At 29.2% G+C, this 16,513-nt stretch overlaps 1 protein-coding gene across 9 annotated transcripts in view; it reads left to right on the top strand.

Annotated features, from left to right (window-relative positions):
- The window catches only part of LOC106462862 (cAMP-dependent protein kinase catalytic subunit), a 73,819-nt gene extending 57,814 nt beyond the window's left edge, over positions 1–16,005 (top strand). For 5 of the 9 annotated variants that reach the window (XM_022390252.1, XM_022390257.1, XM_022390254.1 and 2 more), the window contains 9 exons: positions 1,819–1,947; positions 3,041–3,139; positions 5,122–5,204; positions 6,192–6,318; positions 7,113–7,208; positions 9,163–9,285; positions 9,709–9,873; positions 14,172–14,334; positions 15,004–15,142. In XM_022390252.1, coding sequence (XP_022245960.1) covers positions 1,819–1,947; positions 3,041–3,139; positions 5,122–5,204; positions 6,192–6,318; positions 7,113–7,208; positions 9,163–9,285; positions 9,709–9,873; positions 14,172–14,303 — 954 coding nt within the window. In that variant the 3' untranslated portion in view covers positions 14,304–14,334; positions 15,004–15,142. Of the gene's footprint in view, positions 1–1,818; positions 1,948–3,040; positions 3,140–4,984; positions 5,068–5,121; positions 5,205–6,191; positions 6,319–7,112; positions 7,209–9,162; positions 9,286–9,708; positions 9,874–14,171; positions 14,335–15,003 lie in introns of all 9 variants that reach the window. The other 4 variants (XM_013922824.2, XM_013922827.2, XM_022390253.1 and 1 more) reach the window with 3 other exon arrangements.
- Positions 16,006–16,513: the final 508 nt, after the last annotated feature.

The raw sequence follows: 16,513 nt of genomic DNA on the forward strand, positions 1-16,513 counted from the left end.
TGCCGTTAACCATGAAGCCTAATTCCTCATTAATGTCATGACTGAAATATGATGTTTGAGAGGGATGACGTCTAACTAGTAGTTTCAGAATAATAAAGATGTAATTGTACACATACTTGTATGTGTTACAGTGGTGCGTATTTGTAACAAATGTCTTAGAGTAATGGTGAAACCTCATTGGTGTATAATGAATGTTTCCCTGCAGCTTGGTTATAATATGACTTTTTATGAGTTGAGAAAATTACTGTTTATTTTTATGATAAGTTACAAAATATTAATTTAATAATTGTGTGTATATGTATATTTTGTAGCGCTTTTAGAGAACTTTTGATTTTTACTTACTGTATTTTCTGTGTATTTTTGTTCTTAATTAATTTATGAAGTCGAGGTAAGTAATGGATCCAGATAATAATATATTATGCTTCATTTAGAATCAACATAAAATTTTGGTTGATTGGCACTTTATTGCTAAACTTAAAATAAAGTCGGACATTGATATAAAGTTAAATCCTAAGATAATTCGAAAACAAAGTACCCTTTGTTTATCTCGCATAATTGAAATCTACTTTATACTTTCTTAGATTATTTTCTTCATCTGTGTGAGCTGTAAATTTATGAAGTAAGCTATATGTGTTTTTCAATTCTAATTGAAAAAATCTATTGCATTTTTCTATGTTGTGAGAAATGTGCTGAAAAAAAAAGTTTTTTTACATATCAAGGAGATTGATACTGGATATGCTGTATTTATTTTGTGTTTTAAAAATGTTAAAATAGATATATTTGATATGATAAAATGTGCATTTTGATGAGTTGTAATGAAAAACAACTAGTAACATTGCTCTTAAAAATTTTCATTTTTGTTAACATGTTTTTATTTACTTGCACATGCATCTTATGTATAATTTGTTTTTATTGCACAGTCATGAATGCTTGAGTATGAAAAATGTCGAAGGATCTAATCCTATTAACAATACAAAACTCAGAATCTTACAAAAATATGTTAAGTTATTGAATATTAAATTTTTTTTTCCTTTGTTTAAAAATATTTTGGTACAACTGATGTGTTTGTAAAGTTATTATCAAGTTAAATGTACATCAGTGCGGATGGTATAGATTTCTATGTATTAACACAGGCCTTGACAAATCCCTGGCACCTGCTCACCTTGGTGACTAAAAATTTCATCATGCTGCCTAATATTTTCTTCAATTTTATCTGTGTGCAGGGTTGTGATAAATAGAACTCTATTCTAGAACAGTTCTGGACTCTTGGAAGTCCAGAACTATTTTCTTGTTCTTTAAGTCCTAAGTCGAACTTTGTTTCTAGGATTTTAATGGTGGATTCAGCAGTTGTTCATGATTTTTCAGGAATGTAACACTGAGGTTGCTCAACACGTTACTAATTTTGCACCATCTTGTTTTTCTTCTTTCTCTCAATTCAACCAATCAATGAGTGTGTTTAGACTCGGATGGGCCCAAAGGCATTTAGTTCAGGTAATATCAAGTGCTTGTTGATATCATGTGATCATTAGTATGCACTTGTTGCTGTGAAAGTAATTAAATATACATAGTCCCCATTTCATGGTACAAACAGTAGTGAAGTTAGGTTTGGCACATTGGGCTTCTGAATTTTGGGGCTGGATCCTAGATCTGAAATTATTTGTCAAGGCCTGTATTAACATATGTTCACTTTCATGTATTATCTGCAGACATCCATATATATATATATATATTAATAATTCCTTTTTATTATATTTGGTATATATTTTGCATTTGTCATAAGTTAAGGAATTACTTCTTACCAAGTATTTTTTGTTGTAGAACACTGCAGGTCTGGATGACTTCGATAGATTAAAAACTTTAGGTACAGGTTCATTTGGAAGAGTTATGCTTGTCCAACATAAATCAAACAAAGAGTATTATGCTATGAAAATACTTGACAAACAAAAGGTAAATTCTTATCAAACGTGTTTGTACAATTGTGAAGCTATTTTAGTTTTCTTTGAAGTAAATAAAATCATCTTGAAATAACTACCCAAAAGTATTGATCATTTAACCAATGGAGAAAAGGATTAATTTGCACATTATTTGAATTGTAAGGCACTTAAATATACATATTTATTCATTTACATTTAACAAAAACGTGTTTTGTCATTTGTATTCACATTAGGAAACTAGTATATGTTCAGGTTATATATATATAAGTAAAACACCAATAACATTCACCTGTGGATATAAGTAACAAGATTTCTTAATATAACTTTTTTATATTGACACTATATAGTATATTTTATAAATTTTAACTAATTTTATTTATTTTTGAGCATTTTTGATATACATATTTTATACATGGAGTGTGTTTATACATTTGTACATTATCAGTCCTTTTTTTTTTTTTAGTGTTAAAGAGACTAGATTGTTTATTTACATGTATAGATATGAATTGGACTTGTATTTTGCTGTATTTTTCAAGAATAGTAGATCACTATTTACAGTACTGCACTGATCGATCATGTTCCATTATAACTTCATTTTCAGGGTGAATAGCACTTTATGTATTGTTTTGTTTTTTTTTTTTATCTAAATTTATACATAGAGATAATATTATCACTTATCTGGCTTTTTCTTTTTATAAGTGTCCCTTGTTTTAATGAAGAAATACTTGTCTTTTTTTATGGAATACACCTATATGTAATTACGATTTCCTTACTATCTAAAAGTATATATATGCTTAGTTTGTGTGGTAAATTCATGTAAATTTATATAACAGGTACTAAAATATAAATAACTGCAAAGTTGATAGATACTTTGATAAAGAAGTTAATGGGTGATGTAGATAGATAGATAGATAGATAAAATACCCATAAATAAAAGTAACTAAATGGAGTAAGTGTTAGGTCCTTAAGCATATGCCTGTACATATTTGTGATAAATTAACTATTAAGACTTGTATCTTATACCAAGGCTGTATTTTTTTAGAATAAAATACTTATTGCATGATTATTGTAATATAAATGAATTGTATTTCACCTAATTCTCTTAGGTTGTTAAATTAAAACAAGTTGAACACACACTGAATGAGAAAAGAATCCTTCAAGCTGTTGAATTTCCATTCCTGGTCAGGTTGGACTATCATTTCAAGGTCAGTGAATTTTGAAAAATAGTCTATTTCAAATAAACAAGTGTGTAAAGGGTATTTATAATGTGTGTGTGTGCACACACAAACAAACACACATGTGTGTATATATATATATATATAATATGTGTGTGTGTGTGTGTGTGTGTGTTTTTCAGAAACACTTCCATAGAACAAGATTTTATAGGTGTCTAACTTTGTGTATTATTATTATTATGTGATATTTTATCTTTTTCCAAGATTAGTCACATGTAATTCCATGTAGTATAGTAGTTCTACTTTGCCATTTTAGAAGTTCTCTAGTTTCAAGACTAAAAGTAGATTTAAGCAAATGTTAGTTTTCATGAGCAATATGTAAAATACATGTAAAGACTTTATCATATTTATGTTTCAGTGTGCATGCATATATATATAAATAAAATGTCTGTTCAGCATCTGTAAATTATCGTTCACATAAAATAGTTTTCAAGAGTACTACGTTATGTATTTAACTTAACTAAAAACAAAAATTGGTTTGGATAACATTGTGACAGACATATCTCTATTGCTGTAAAATTACAATATTAAAAAGTGCATGTTAACAGTAGTTCGATTTGAAAACTTAGTTTCATTTCCATATCAAGTATTACCACTTGTTCCATAAGAATGTGTTTTTAAGTCTTTAAAAAATCAGGACAGTCATCTTCAGATTGTAATTTAATTGTATTATTATTTTTTATTAGGTACACATGAAAGTGTTCTCTAGAATAATTTTAGTAAATAAATAACTTAATACTCAGAGTAATGTCTGTCAGATATAGAATATTCTTTCCTACCCATAATTCACTAATGCAGTTTTATTTCACACTAAATTGAAGCAAACTGACAGTGTTAACACAAAATATAGCATAGTGTAAAATACCCAGAAAACATTTTGACACTTGAATTGTACTTTGTATTAAGTTAGTTAGCCAACTTTGTTATATGTGCATGTTTATGTATTTTGTGTACTGCATAATTGTGACATATCAGTTAGTACAAATGTTTGTACAAATAGTAATGGATATCAGCTTATTGATATGAATCATGGACCTGTCCATACTATTATGTTAGGTCTACAAGGTAGTATGTTGTTATTAACAACATAGTACGATTTTCTACACATCTTGAGTGTGGAAAGTTGGCTAATAGCCAAATTCAACGCCACTATTTACAATTAGTGACAAGTATGTATGTCAGGAAAAATGCTGACACACATACTAATGATAAACACTTTTTTATGTTTAACTTTTTTTTTCTGTCAATATATTTGCTATTCATGCAATTTAAAGCAAACAGTATTATAGGTTTGAGAACTTTAATGAAATGCCACTGTTGAATGAAAATGCAATGGTGTTCAGCTTCTATTCTGAGGCTTTATTCAAGGCCCCTCCCCCTCTTTTTTGCTTGTATGTACCATGGTTTGAGAATCACTGTACTAATTGATTAATTGAAATTAAAATTAATTGAGTAATGTATTTGATTTAATTAACAAATACCACTAATTGCTCAGTTCTACTAATGAATTAGTGAAAGTATTATGAAATGTGTATACTTTATATCTTGAGTTGAGTGGTAAAACTTTGGTAGCATTTTTAAAGTTTGCTTGCAGTGCAGTAGCAAATCTGTTTATGTATGGAACAACACAATATTGTTTTACTTGTCTATATGTGTGCATATCCTCCTTAATTGTATGAACTTTTTAGAAAAAGGTTGAGTAAAATAATATGTTGGATAAATATTTTATAAAATACAATACGTTTACAGGATTTTTGTTAACTTACTGGAAAAACCTTTATGTATTATAGTTAGTAACAGTGCTAACCTTTTCAGGATAATACCAACCTCTATATGGTTTTAGAATATATACCTGGTGGAGAGATGTTTTCTCATCTGAGGCGATTAGGAAAATTTAGGTAAGGTTGTTTTGTCACCAGTATGTAACAGTGATTTTCTTTCTGCTATTTCAGGACAATTCCAATTTGTACATGGTTCTAGAATATGTAGTGGGTGGTGAGATGTTTTCACACCTAAGAAAAAGTGGACGATTTAGGTAAGGTGCATGCTGCTAAACACTGCATGTGTGCACCTGAAGCATTACTAACTAAAACCTTCAAATAAGAGTTTTATCTTTATTTTCTAAGTAACATCTGCTTGATCTCAAAATAAACAGAATGGCACTAACATTACATTGCTCTTTTGTAGTGAATCACTTTTAATATATTTTATTGTTGTATGTAAATAAATCAGATACTTTCTGCATGTAACTTACCATATTAATGCAAATAATAACCAATGCGGTTTTATTCTTTTGCACATTTTTCTTTTCTATTGTTTCTTTGTTATAGTGGAGACTTTACAGTTTAATGTGCATGCATGTTTTAAAAGAATGCCTTTAATATATCTATTAGTGTTTTAATACTAATTTTAAAATATTGTAGTCTGTTATTAATATAATAGTATGTTTAACATTCATAACATAATCAATGAGCTCTCAAGAATATTATTTTCTGTGATGTAAGTTAATGAAATCTGAGATGTGGTTAGGTATTCTTTGAATTTCAATCAAAGTTGATAGAAGGACAAAGTACAATCACTTGTATTGGGATTAAATGTTAATCAGAGCTAACAATTTTCAAATTCTGAAACTTTGGTTTAATATTTAAATGTATCAAATTTTATAGAAATACTGGATTACTCAAAATTGTGTATGGGGAAATCTTCTTAAAAGGGGTGTTGAAAATCTCCAAAAAAGTGTTAAAATTTGTTTTGACATTGAGTTGGACAGATTTATTAACCTGTATAAATGTTTGATATACTTAATAGCAACTTTATTGGAAAAGTGAAATATACTGTGAGAATTGCTTTCCAGTATTTATAGATGTGGTACTAAGAATCATAGTTAATTCTCTTCAAAGCCACTGAAACTTGGATATGTCATTTATGTTGTTTTAATTTTCTGAGGCCATTTCAGAAGCTCTTTCCTTTTTGTGAAATAGAAAATTTTGTATGATGTGGGCATTGTCATGCTGTTTTACAGTGAGGCTCATGCAAGATTCTATGCTGCACAGATAGTGCTTGCTTTTCAGTACCTCCATTCATTAGACCTTATATATCGGGACTTGAAGCCAGAAAATATACTCATAGACCAACAAGGATATATAAAGGTAAGATTGGTTTTGTGAGAATGTGTTTTGTAAAGGTCAGAACAAAGTAACTACCAATGCTAATTTTGAAACTGAGTAAAAGCTCTTGGCATAAGTTCAATATTCTCCATCATTGTACTCCAGTAAAGTAGTTTTACTCAGAGTTTATTTTTATATAAGTTTTAGCAGGTTCTTGTTAATAAAATGTATCCAATGAAAAAACTTTCAATATAATGGCTACATTAGTTATGGTTAGTGGATTATAAAATGATAAAAGCTTAACAGAGTTTATATGTTTTCTGAAATTGATTAAATTTAAGTAGAATTAAGAGCACCTGCAACAAAAGGTCTACCTTTTGTAGGTACTTAGTTATAGTATTTGTTTATTTAGTTTTTTATTGAAGATATCAGATAGCCTTAAGCAACACTCAGCTGTGAACTTTATTCACTAATATAGAATATTTGGTGCTGTTCATGAATTTTTTCATTCTCTTAAAAATGATATGGTGTAATTGGTCATCTTTTACAAGATTAAACTGCATGGATTTATGACAATTGTAATATCATTACTAAACTAAGGACATAAGGTCTGGTTCTAAAATGATTTGTATCTAATCCTGTATATCTCATTTTTGTTTAATTAAAAGTTACTATGTGTTTGTAAACTATTTTCTGACAAAAATCAATTTGATTTATTTCATAAAGAAACTGCTTAACGAAAAATACATTATATAGAAAATTAAGCTTTTTTTTTCCAATTTTGATTTTTAGTGTAAATTTTTTGGCATTGATTAGTGTGTGTTTTTTGTATAAAGGTGACAGATTTTGGGTTTGCAAAGAGAGTGAAAGGCAGGACATGGACACTGTGTGGAACTCCTGAGTACCTGGCACCTGAGATCATACTTAGTAAGGTAAAACCTCAGTAATTTTTGGAAAAGTTGTATATGTGTCTTGCACGAATTTCTCATGGGCAAGTGATTCAACTGCTAGATATAAAAAGTTGGTTTGTTTTGAAAGAAACCACTTCTTTTATATATATAAGTTATACAATATACATTTTTTGCTCTGGTTTTTTATGCATGAAGAGCCTGTTATTTATTGGCTTAAAAGCATATCTAGAATCATGTCTTTTTTTTTTTTAACATCAAAAATGTCTTACTTTTTTTAGATTAGCCATTGATTTCTTTGTCATTTCATAATGAAATAATTTTCTTTCTTAGTCATTACAAATTTCTTCTCCTGTATACAGTAAATTAGAGAGTCAGAAGAGAAGCCAAGAGGATTTGGAACAAGCTTGGATTGCTTTCTCGTTTTTCCAAAAATACACTTCTTAGTAATAGTTGTAGTTATTTATAGTAGCTCAAGGGTACCAGACCCTAGTGGAAAGTGTAATTATTTGTTACTTGAGTGAATGGAAAGCCATTCTCCTGAATGTGAAAATGTAGATGTAGTTAAATTCTTAACTTTTTAAGAGTGCAGTCAAATAAATACTGTGGTTTTGAAAATGTTATGATTACTTTTAAAATTCTTTCCTTTTTTTTTAGAGTAAAAGCTGCTTTCTAATTATTTTGGTATTTCTTTTATCTAGTTATTTTTATTTGTAAATTAGAGAGCTATTGTACAAGCAAGATATAAACAATTTTTTTTTTCTTTGCTGATTTAACTATAAAAATATGACAATGTGGTAACTGTTTATAACATAAAAAAATAGTTTAAATATTTTGAAGATATTTAAACATAACTCAAAAGTTACTGTTCATTTCTGTTTTTCATTTTGCTGTGTAATGTGTTCATGTGATGCCAGTATCATTAAGCCATACTATTTTTGGCTGTTCACTTTTAAATACAAGGAATTCCAGTAAACCATGCTATTTTTGGCTTTGATATGTAATGTAAGTGAAGCATAAACATCATTGTATTTTTTATTTTTTGCTACTATTTTAAATGGAAAACAATACTAATTCTTATGACATAGTTATGAGAACTCAGGCTTGGACCAAGTTGAGGGTACATCTAGAATACAGCATTAGGCTTTTTTTTATATGAACAGACAAATCCAAAAGAAAACTGAAGCTACATATTCTATACCCATAACCAGGAAATAACAATATTCTGATAATTTTATTGTACAGTTACACAGACAATAAAACATCAGGATAAGTATTCTGTACACTTAAGTAGGACAAAAAAAAATTGATAATTCTGTTAAACAGTTACATTTAGAATAATGCCTCTTTCTAAACTTTCTGGTATAGACAATTTGAAAAGAAAATATTGTACATCTATAAAGAAAATAAGAATATTTGACATTACTGTTATACATGTGACATAATTACACTAAAATTTCTTTAGTTATTATTTTTTGTAAGAATGAGGTAAGAATACATTTTGCTTGGTAACTTATTGCACTGCTGAACAGAGACTAAAACTTTGTTGTTTTTTCTGTTTTAGAAGAGAATAATGATTTACTTAATTTTGCCTTTTACAGATGATCCAAGATAGAAATTTAAACTAGTTTATGTTGTACAGCGTGTAAGAATACAACTTTTTGATAAGTTGTTCCATACACATTTCTAGAATATATGCATTAAGAAACTGCAGGATCAGAGCAGTTAGATTTTCAGAGTGAGCTGTGACATAGAAGGGTTTAAACATTGTATTTAGCACAATAACTTATAGATTTAGATGTAACTGAATATTTAATTTTATTTTATAATATATATTTGTAATATTAAATAACTAATATGTAAAATGTATTGTTTTAATATGAATATGATTAATTTTTTTAAATAGCTTATATGATGCTTCTTCATTATACTGTAGTCCTGACCTTTATAACAAAATTTGTTTTTCTTTACTTTGTAGGGTTATAACAAAGCAGTGGATTGGTGGGCATTGGGTGTTCTCATCTATGAAATGGCAGCTGGCTACCCACCCTTCTTTGCAGATCAGCCTATACAGATATATGAGAAAATTGTTTCAGGAAAGGTAGTTTACACTAATGTTGTGATTCAGCAACAGCTTAGTTTTGAGTTTACTATGACTTTACAAGCATATGACTAAAATTTGATGTTTGAGTTTACTTTCTGACTGAGAATTAAACTTGTGCCTTCATATCTGCCAAAAGTAACATGCTTATCAATGCCTAACCAATTAATATTCTGTAAAATTGTCATGCTCTTTGTAAATATTTTATTTTTGGAAGACTAAAAGTTTCAAGCACAGTATTACAACTTAGGTTTCTATTTTTATGTCTTAATTTGCCCAGTTTTGAAAATACTCTTGGAAATATATTTGATGTTATTTCTCAGCATTCCAATTTGTTATCTCTTACTAATTATTTCAGATTTAAAGTAATTGAAAAAGCAATTTGTTATAAAGTTGGCATAACTTGTTTTTATCAAATTCTAGGTTCGTTATCCCTCACATTTCACTTCAGATTTGAAGGATTTATTGAGGAGTCTACTTCAAGTGGATCTCACCAAGCGGTATGGAAACCTAAAAAATGGTGTTAATGATATCAAAAATCAAAAATGGTTTGCTTCAGCAGACTGGATAGCTATTTATCAGAAGAAGGTATATAATTTTCAAATTTATTCCTATTTAAAAAATAATGAATTAATGAGACTGGTAGCATAAAATGTCATAATTCTTTTAAAAAATAATTAAATCCTGAGTTATTTGTCTTTTAAACCAGAAAATAGGTTTCTTGTACTGTCTACCTGGACATGTTTGAGGTTTTCCTTAAAAATTATATCAGTATACTTCCTATTTCTGTATATCTACTTTTCATTATCACTAAATAAACAATCATAAAACTAAATGTATAACTATATAAATACATATCTATCTATATATATATAATATTTGTATATTGCATTGATTTGACAGGTATTAAGAACTGATACATACCTTTATGGTAAATATATATATATGAAATACACAAGACTGTTGTTCTAGCCAAATTTAGCTTTATGTAGTTCAAGGACTGTTGAATATTGAATAATAAATAAGTTTCACTTTAAATGATTTAAAATGACATTTGTGTAAAATATAAGAAAGTGAAACTTTAATTTACAATTAAAAAGAATAAATGTCAAAATCGTTACACAATAAATAGTAATAAAAACAGGGACTTGCCATAAAAAAGACTTTACATATGTTTCCATGCCCTATGATACCATCTTCGGAAGTAACGGTTTGGGACTTGTATACCCACATAATCATTTACATTTCAATAATGCCATCTGGGCATAAATTACCCAGAGATAAAAATCATCTGTCCAGTACTTTATTATTTCTAGACCTGGACCAGCTTCCTTATTTAATATGATAGCCAAGTGTTTTAAGAAACTGAACTCTGCTTTCACATCACAATCATAACTGCATATTTTTAAGGCTCTAAACACAAACGTGGAAAAGGTGGATAGTTTTTGTGTCCATGGGTGGCACGATCTATTGTGTGGTGGTACCGCCACAGAAAATGGCTTTCTATTAACAGATATTCATAGTTGTCTATTATCACACTTAATAGTCATATCTAAAAATTTAGCTGAACCTTTTTTTTCCATCTCTAATGTAAATCTGATGGGTAGGACTGATCGAATTAACCTTATTTGCCCAGGCATCATTTACTGCACATGTCATGAGGTTTTAGTTGCTTACATTCAAAATTTTATTAATATCATAAAATCATAGCTAAAAATCCATATTTTAATAGTATATAACTATTAAGTTTTTAATTTTATGAAGCAATATTTAAAAAAATCCTGAATATCCCCCTAATGTGAGAAAGGTGACAAATTTTCTGTAGATCTCCCATCTTCTCTGTTTCACCACCCCTCCAATATGTACGAAATTTAATGTGAATTACTCACTATAAAATCGTCATTGCTCAAACACACCATAAATTTTATAGCTTTCAATTTTGTTTGGTTACAGAGCCATCAAATAGAAAATTAGACCCCTCTTGCCACACCTACCTGTCACATCTTCTCTTTCAGGATTTGTTAATAGTTCTCTCTTATGTTTAACCAATAGAAAGCCAAGGTTTTCATCTCTCAAATGACTTATTATGTTGTGTTCTGAACAGAGAATTGGCAACTTCTCTTTTAGTACAAGCTTTGCTCCCACGGGAAATATGACTAGCTTGGATGAAGTTGTAACAGCTCTTGTTGCGTAGAGAGAAAGCCAGAAAAATTGTGATAGTTAGAGGAAATTGTCTGCTTTTTGCATGTTATTATTCTATGTTCTTTGTTGAATTATTTAATTAAATATAAATTATTTTGTGCATTACTACCAATAGTATGACAAAAGTAGGGTTAAGTGTAATTGACAGTCGACAGTAAAAAAAAAGAGACTGGTAAGTATTTTGTTTCCTTTTTTTAATGTTTATTTTTTATTTATTATTATAAAATTAACAATAATGTAAAAATAGGGATCTCTTTAGGTTAAGGTTAGATTAGGTAAAATATAATAATAACATTTCACGAGTCGCATATGTGAGCAGCTCAGAGTAGCTTGTGGGTAATGTAATTCAATAGCATAACCTGAGCTTCTCATTCCCCCAGTGATTTACAACTTATAACGGTGCGTGCGAATAGTAGTTAGACACAGTTCAAAGGCCAGTAAAACAATATAATTTAATTATAAATAGATGTATACTGTTACGAATTACAAGTTTAAAGCTACTTAGGATAAATGAATGTAGTTTCATGTTACAATGTGAAGTCATTCTAGAAAGAAAAAGAGGATAATTTAGTTTCATTTCAATTTTTTCTTGGTGGTTACGAGGTTGGTCAAGGTTGAGCTATGGTAGAGAAAATAACAGATAAAATATAAAGTTTTACTGAAGACAAGCATTTGAAATTTATTTAGGAAGTTTTAGAGACTACATGAATGATTTTTGAGATGATGAAAAGTATTTTTAATCTTAAAAATCACTTTATGCATGGACTATTCAAAACAAGTACTCAGTATATTCATGAACAAATCTTTTTTTTTTAGTTTATTAAAAATACTTCACTGAAAAATATAATTTTTTTTGTATGTGAAAGACTTAAAATGTTTACTGAAAGACTGCCAAATTTCGTGAAGATATACACACTATATTAAAAGTTAGTAGTATCAGATCTATAAAGACTTTAAATGAGTACAAAGGGGTCGGTCATGAACGGTCAAATTGACAGAACTAGTATTGAGAGAGTTAAGATGTTTTTTAAATTCCAATAAAATCCCAACATCATTCCACCACTCTAAAAACATATGAGTGTGTGTGTGTGTGTCAAGCACATATTTTAAGGTGGGAAATACATTTTTTAAACAGATTATAGGTTTTTGGTAATAGGTTCTCCCCTGTCCCATCTTCTATGCAAATTATTTATGGTCAATTTTGAAATGATTATGTTTAACACACATGAGGTGAAATATTTAGTATGGTTAAGTTATGTAGATGACGCATTTCTAATATGGCGGCATGACTTTGGGACTTTTTTAGAATTTGAAAAACATCTTAATTTGATCAGTCCTACCATCAGATTTACATCAGAAATGGAAAAAGAGAGTCAGCTAAATTTCTTAGATATGACCATTAAACTGGACATTAGATGACTCTCACCTTCTGTTTATAGAAGGCCTATTTCTGTGGTGGTACCACACAATAGATCATGTCACCCATGGACACCAAAACTTTCCGCCATTTCCATGTTTGTGTTTAGAGCCTCAAGAATATGCACTTGTGATTTTGATGTGAAAGCAGAGTTATGTTTCTTAAAACATGTAGCCACAGATAGAGGATATAGACCCAAAATTATTGATAGATTGCATCATAAACATATAAGTAAACTAAGAATATTGTACAAGGTTGGAGGGAAAATGTAAAGTAGATATCATGAGAGTTTGTTCACCATGCGGTCAAGGCTTATCTACTAGAATAGGTAATATAATGAAAAAATACATAGAACGTAGTGTAATATTCTTTCTGCATTGTAAATTAAATAGTCTCACCTGTAAGAAATAGAAGAAATTGAGAAATGTGGGATTTTCAAAATTCCTTGTACCTGTGGTCGAGTTTATGTTGGTCAAACATGTAGAAATTTAAAATTCAGGATCTAGGAACATAAAAACGTGAAAGAAAAATACAGAGTAAATGAATCTGTATTAGCAGAACATGTAGCAGAAACATCTCATTAACGACTGGAGTAACATTAAGTTGATAAAACAGGTAGAATTTAAAATTGAATTAAAATATCAGATAAACTAATGAAATTGAAAAAAATAAAGATATCGTATTAAATAAGGAAGCTGGTCCAGATCTAGAAATAATAATATAATGGACAGATGTTTTATAACTCTGGGTAGTTTAAATGTAGATGGTGTTATTGGAATGTAATTGATTATGTGGGTATACAAGTCCCAACTATGCCTTTCCTGTTACTTTTGAATATGGTGTCATAAGGCATGGAAACATTTGTAAAGTCTGTTTTATGGCAAGTCCCTGTTTTTATTATTATTATTTATTGTGTAATGATTTTAATTTTGTATTCTTTTTAATTGTAAATAAAGTTTCACTTTTTTATATCCTTAGTTTTTCTTCCAGTTTAACACTTATTATTTGATTTCAATGTTTATTTATGTCCTTATTTTCCCATTGTTTGTGATGTTAGCAACCATAATGTTTTTCATAGAAAATTTGAATACTTCGTACTACCTTTTGCATGACTTATTTTCACAGTGCTACTTCATCTGTTTATAGATGCACGTCTTTAATTACTTTTTATGGTTTAGATTTTTATATTTGATTCTTTTATACTAAATCAAGGAGTGGATGCTATTTTTCTTGTTTTGCATGATTTCTTGCATGGTCTTTCTACCAGGAAAAAGCTCAACTTATTCCTAGGATAACTCACCCGGGAGATACTCGCCATTTTGAAAACTACGAAGAAAGTAAAACTGTGTTCCGCCGCACCTTAACAAATGCTTATGAAGTAGAGTTTGAATCATTCTAACTACTACTTTTTTTTACTAACCTTTCCACTAGTAGGTTGCTATTGCCATTTATTTCTCTTTTGCTTATATTTCCTAGACATATTTAAAAAAAAAAGCTCTTAGCATTTCAGATAAATTTTTAAAAACTGCACTTACCTCCTTTATTTTACAGAACAGTCCATAATAACTAATATTGTGACAGCTATGAATTTAAATGAATCATTATATTGGTAATAAAATGTATTCTGTAATAACTCTGAGTTAAAAGACTCGAGTAAGATGCATTATGAAGGCCAACAATATTGGTCTTCAAATCCTTGTTTGACCCTTGATATATCCTGACATTTTTATTTGAACATTTATGAGAAAAATAAAAACATAATATTCCTTGAAAATATGACCATTAAAATGTGGATAACTGGTTATAGCTTTTACCTTAATAATTTAATTAACAAAATACTTTTTTTCATTAGCTTTTTCTCATATAAACATTCTTAATGCTCTGAATATTCTACTATTATATTGATACACCATTAACTTGCTCTGTTATTTCTAATAATTTCATATCCTATTTACATAATTAATTCAGAATTTAAAGTAGGGATTTTGTGATGTTTCTACTCTCTCTCTCTTTTTTTCTTTTAATATTTCAGATTACATATATTTTGGTAATATTCTGAAGTTGTACCGTAGTTATATAATTGGCTTTTTACCATGTAGGTGGAAGCACCTTTTCTACCTAAGTGCAAAGGACCAGGAGACACAAGTAATTTTGATGACTATGAAGAAGAAGCTTTGCACATATCATCTACTGAAAAGTGTGCCAAGGAGTTTGCTGATTTTTAATGTTTACTGCAGGTAATTCTTGTTGTGGCTAATATGGCAAGCTGTGGCATTCTCTTGTAGAAGAGAGCACAGACTTAGTTTGCTAGTTCAGGGGTGATCCAAGGAACAGAATTGCTGAGTTTTATGAAATTCAGCCTGAGTGTGACTGAGTAACACAAGCACAGCTTTAAGTGGAAATAAAGTGAGCTTGAACATTGCATAGAATATGTGTGTGTTTAGTTTGTGCTTGGTTAAAAATAGCTTTCCTTTGCCTAGCTTGTTTATGAATACCGTTGCACATTTGTGCATTCTTTTTCTTTGAATCCAAGAAAGTGGCTAAACATTTCTCCGGTATCCTAGTTGTTCATAAACATCACTGAAGTTCATTATTTATACTACAGATATCTTAATCATGAGGATTATAAATTGGTTTTTGACCCTTCTAATTCTTTAGAGAATTTTATTTTCACCTGTAAGAGCTGATTTGTTAAGAACAAATATACAAGATTGAATAATGTGGTTAAACAATGGTGGTGTGTGTTTAGTAAATATAGTATTTTTACTTATTTGTGCAAAGGCTGGGCTTGTAAGACCATGGATCAGGTAAATACAACGAGCCAGGAAACTTTTCAAGTCTTTATTGCATATATGGAATTTGTCTCATGTTTTCTATCGTTAGGTTTAACCATAAAGCTGAATTATATAGAAAAAGTGTGCTGTCAAATTTAAGAATAATTTGAACAGTTTTACATGAAATTTATTTAGTAAATAACTTAAAAAATTATCATGTATTTTCAATTACATTTAAGGAGGAAATAACCATTCAAATCATTGAATACCTGTGCACTTTCCTGCTGTTATATCATGGTAGTAAGTAGAAATTGTTGATTATGATAATGATTGCTAACTGTTAAAAAACTTAAGGCCAGCTATATTTTACATTTGTGGGTTGAAAACTTTGTAACTTATGTATTACTGTATGTTTCTGTCTGCTGTACTGTTCCTTGTTGATGTCCTAAACTACTGAACTGATTCTTCCTAATACCTTATATTATAGTATGTAAATAGTTTCCTAACTACATCTTTTTAAGTTGTGTCTGTAATGGACATCACATTGTTCTAGTTATAGTTATTAACAGTGTGTGTCTGTATAGAAGCAGGCATGTTATTAAGATGATTAATACTGGTTTTAATTATGTTTCTGAGAATGAAGAACCAGATACAAACAAGCACTAACCGAGAAATAACCGTGGAAAGTTTTTTTTTTCCATTAATAATCAGTTCACTTCTATCAATGAGTTTTTGAGAAAAAAAGAAATTGGATGAACTGCTGTTTAACTTTCGTTTTTATTTCATTGTGCTCTATGTACACAAAAAGCATTCTTTGTAAGTAATAAATAAAAAA

Source organism: Limulus polyphemus, unplaced genomic scaffold (assembly GCF_000517525.1).
Source record: "Limulus polyphemus unplaced genomic scaffold, Limulus_polyphemus-2.1.2 Scaffold1269, whole genome shotgun sequence".
NCBI lineage: Eukaryota > Metazoa > Arthropoda > Merostomata > Xiphosura > Limulidae > Limulus > Limulus polyphemus.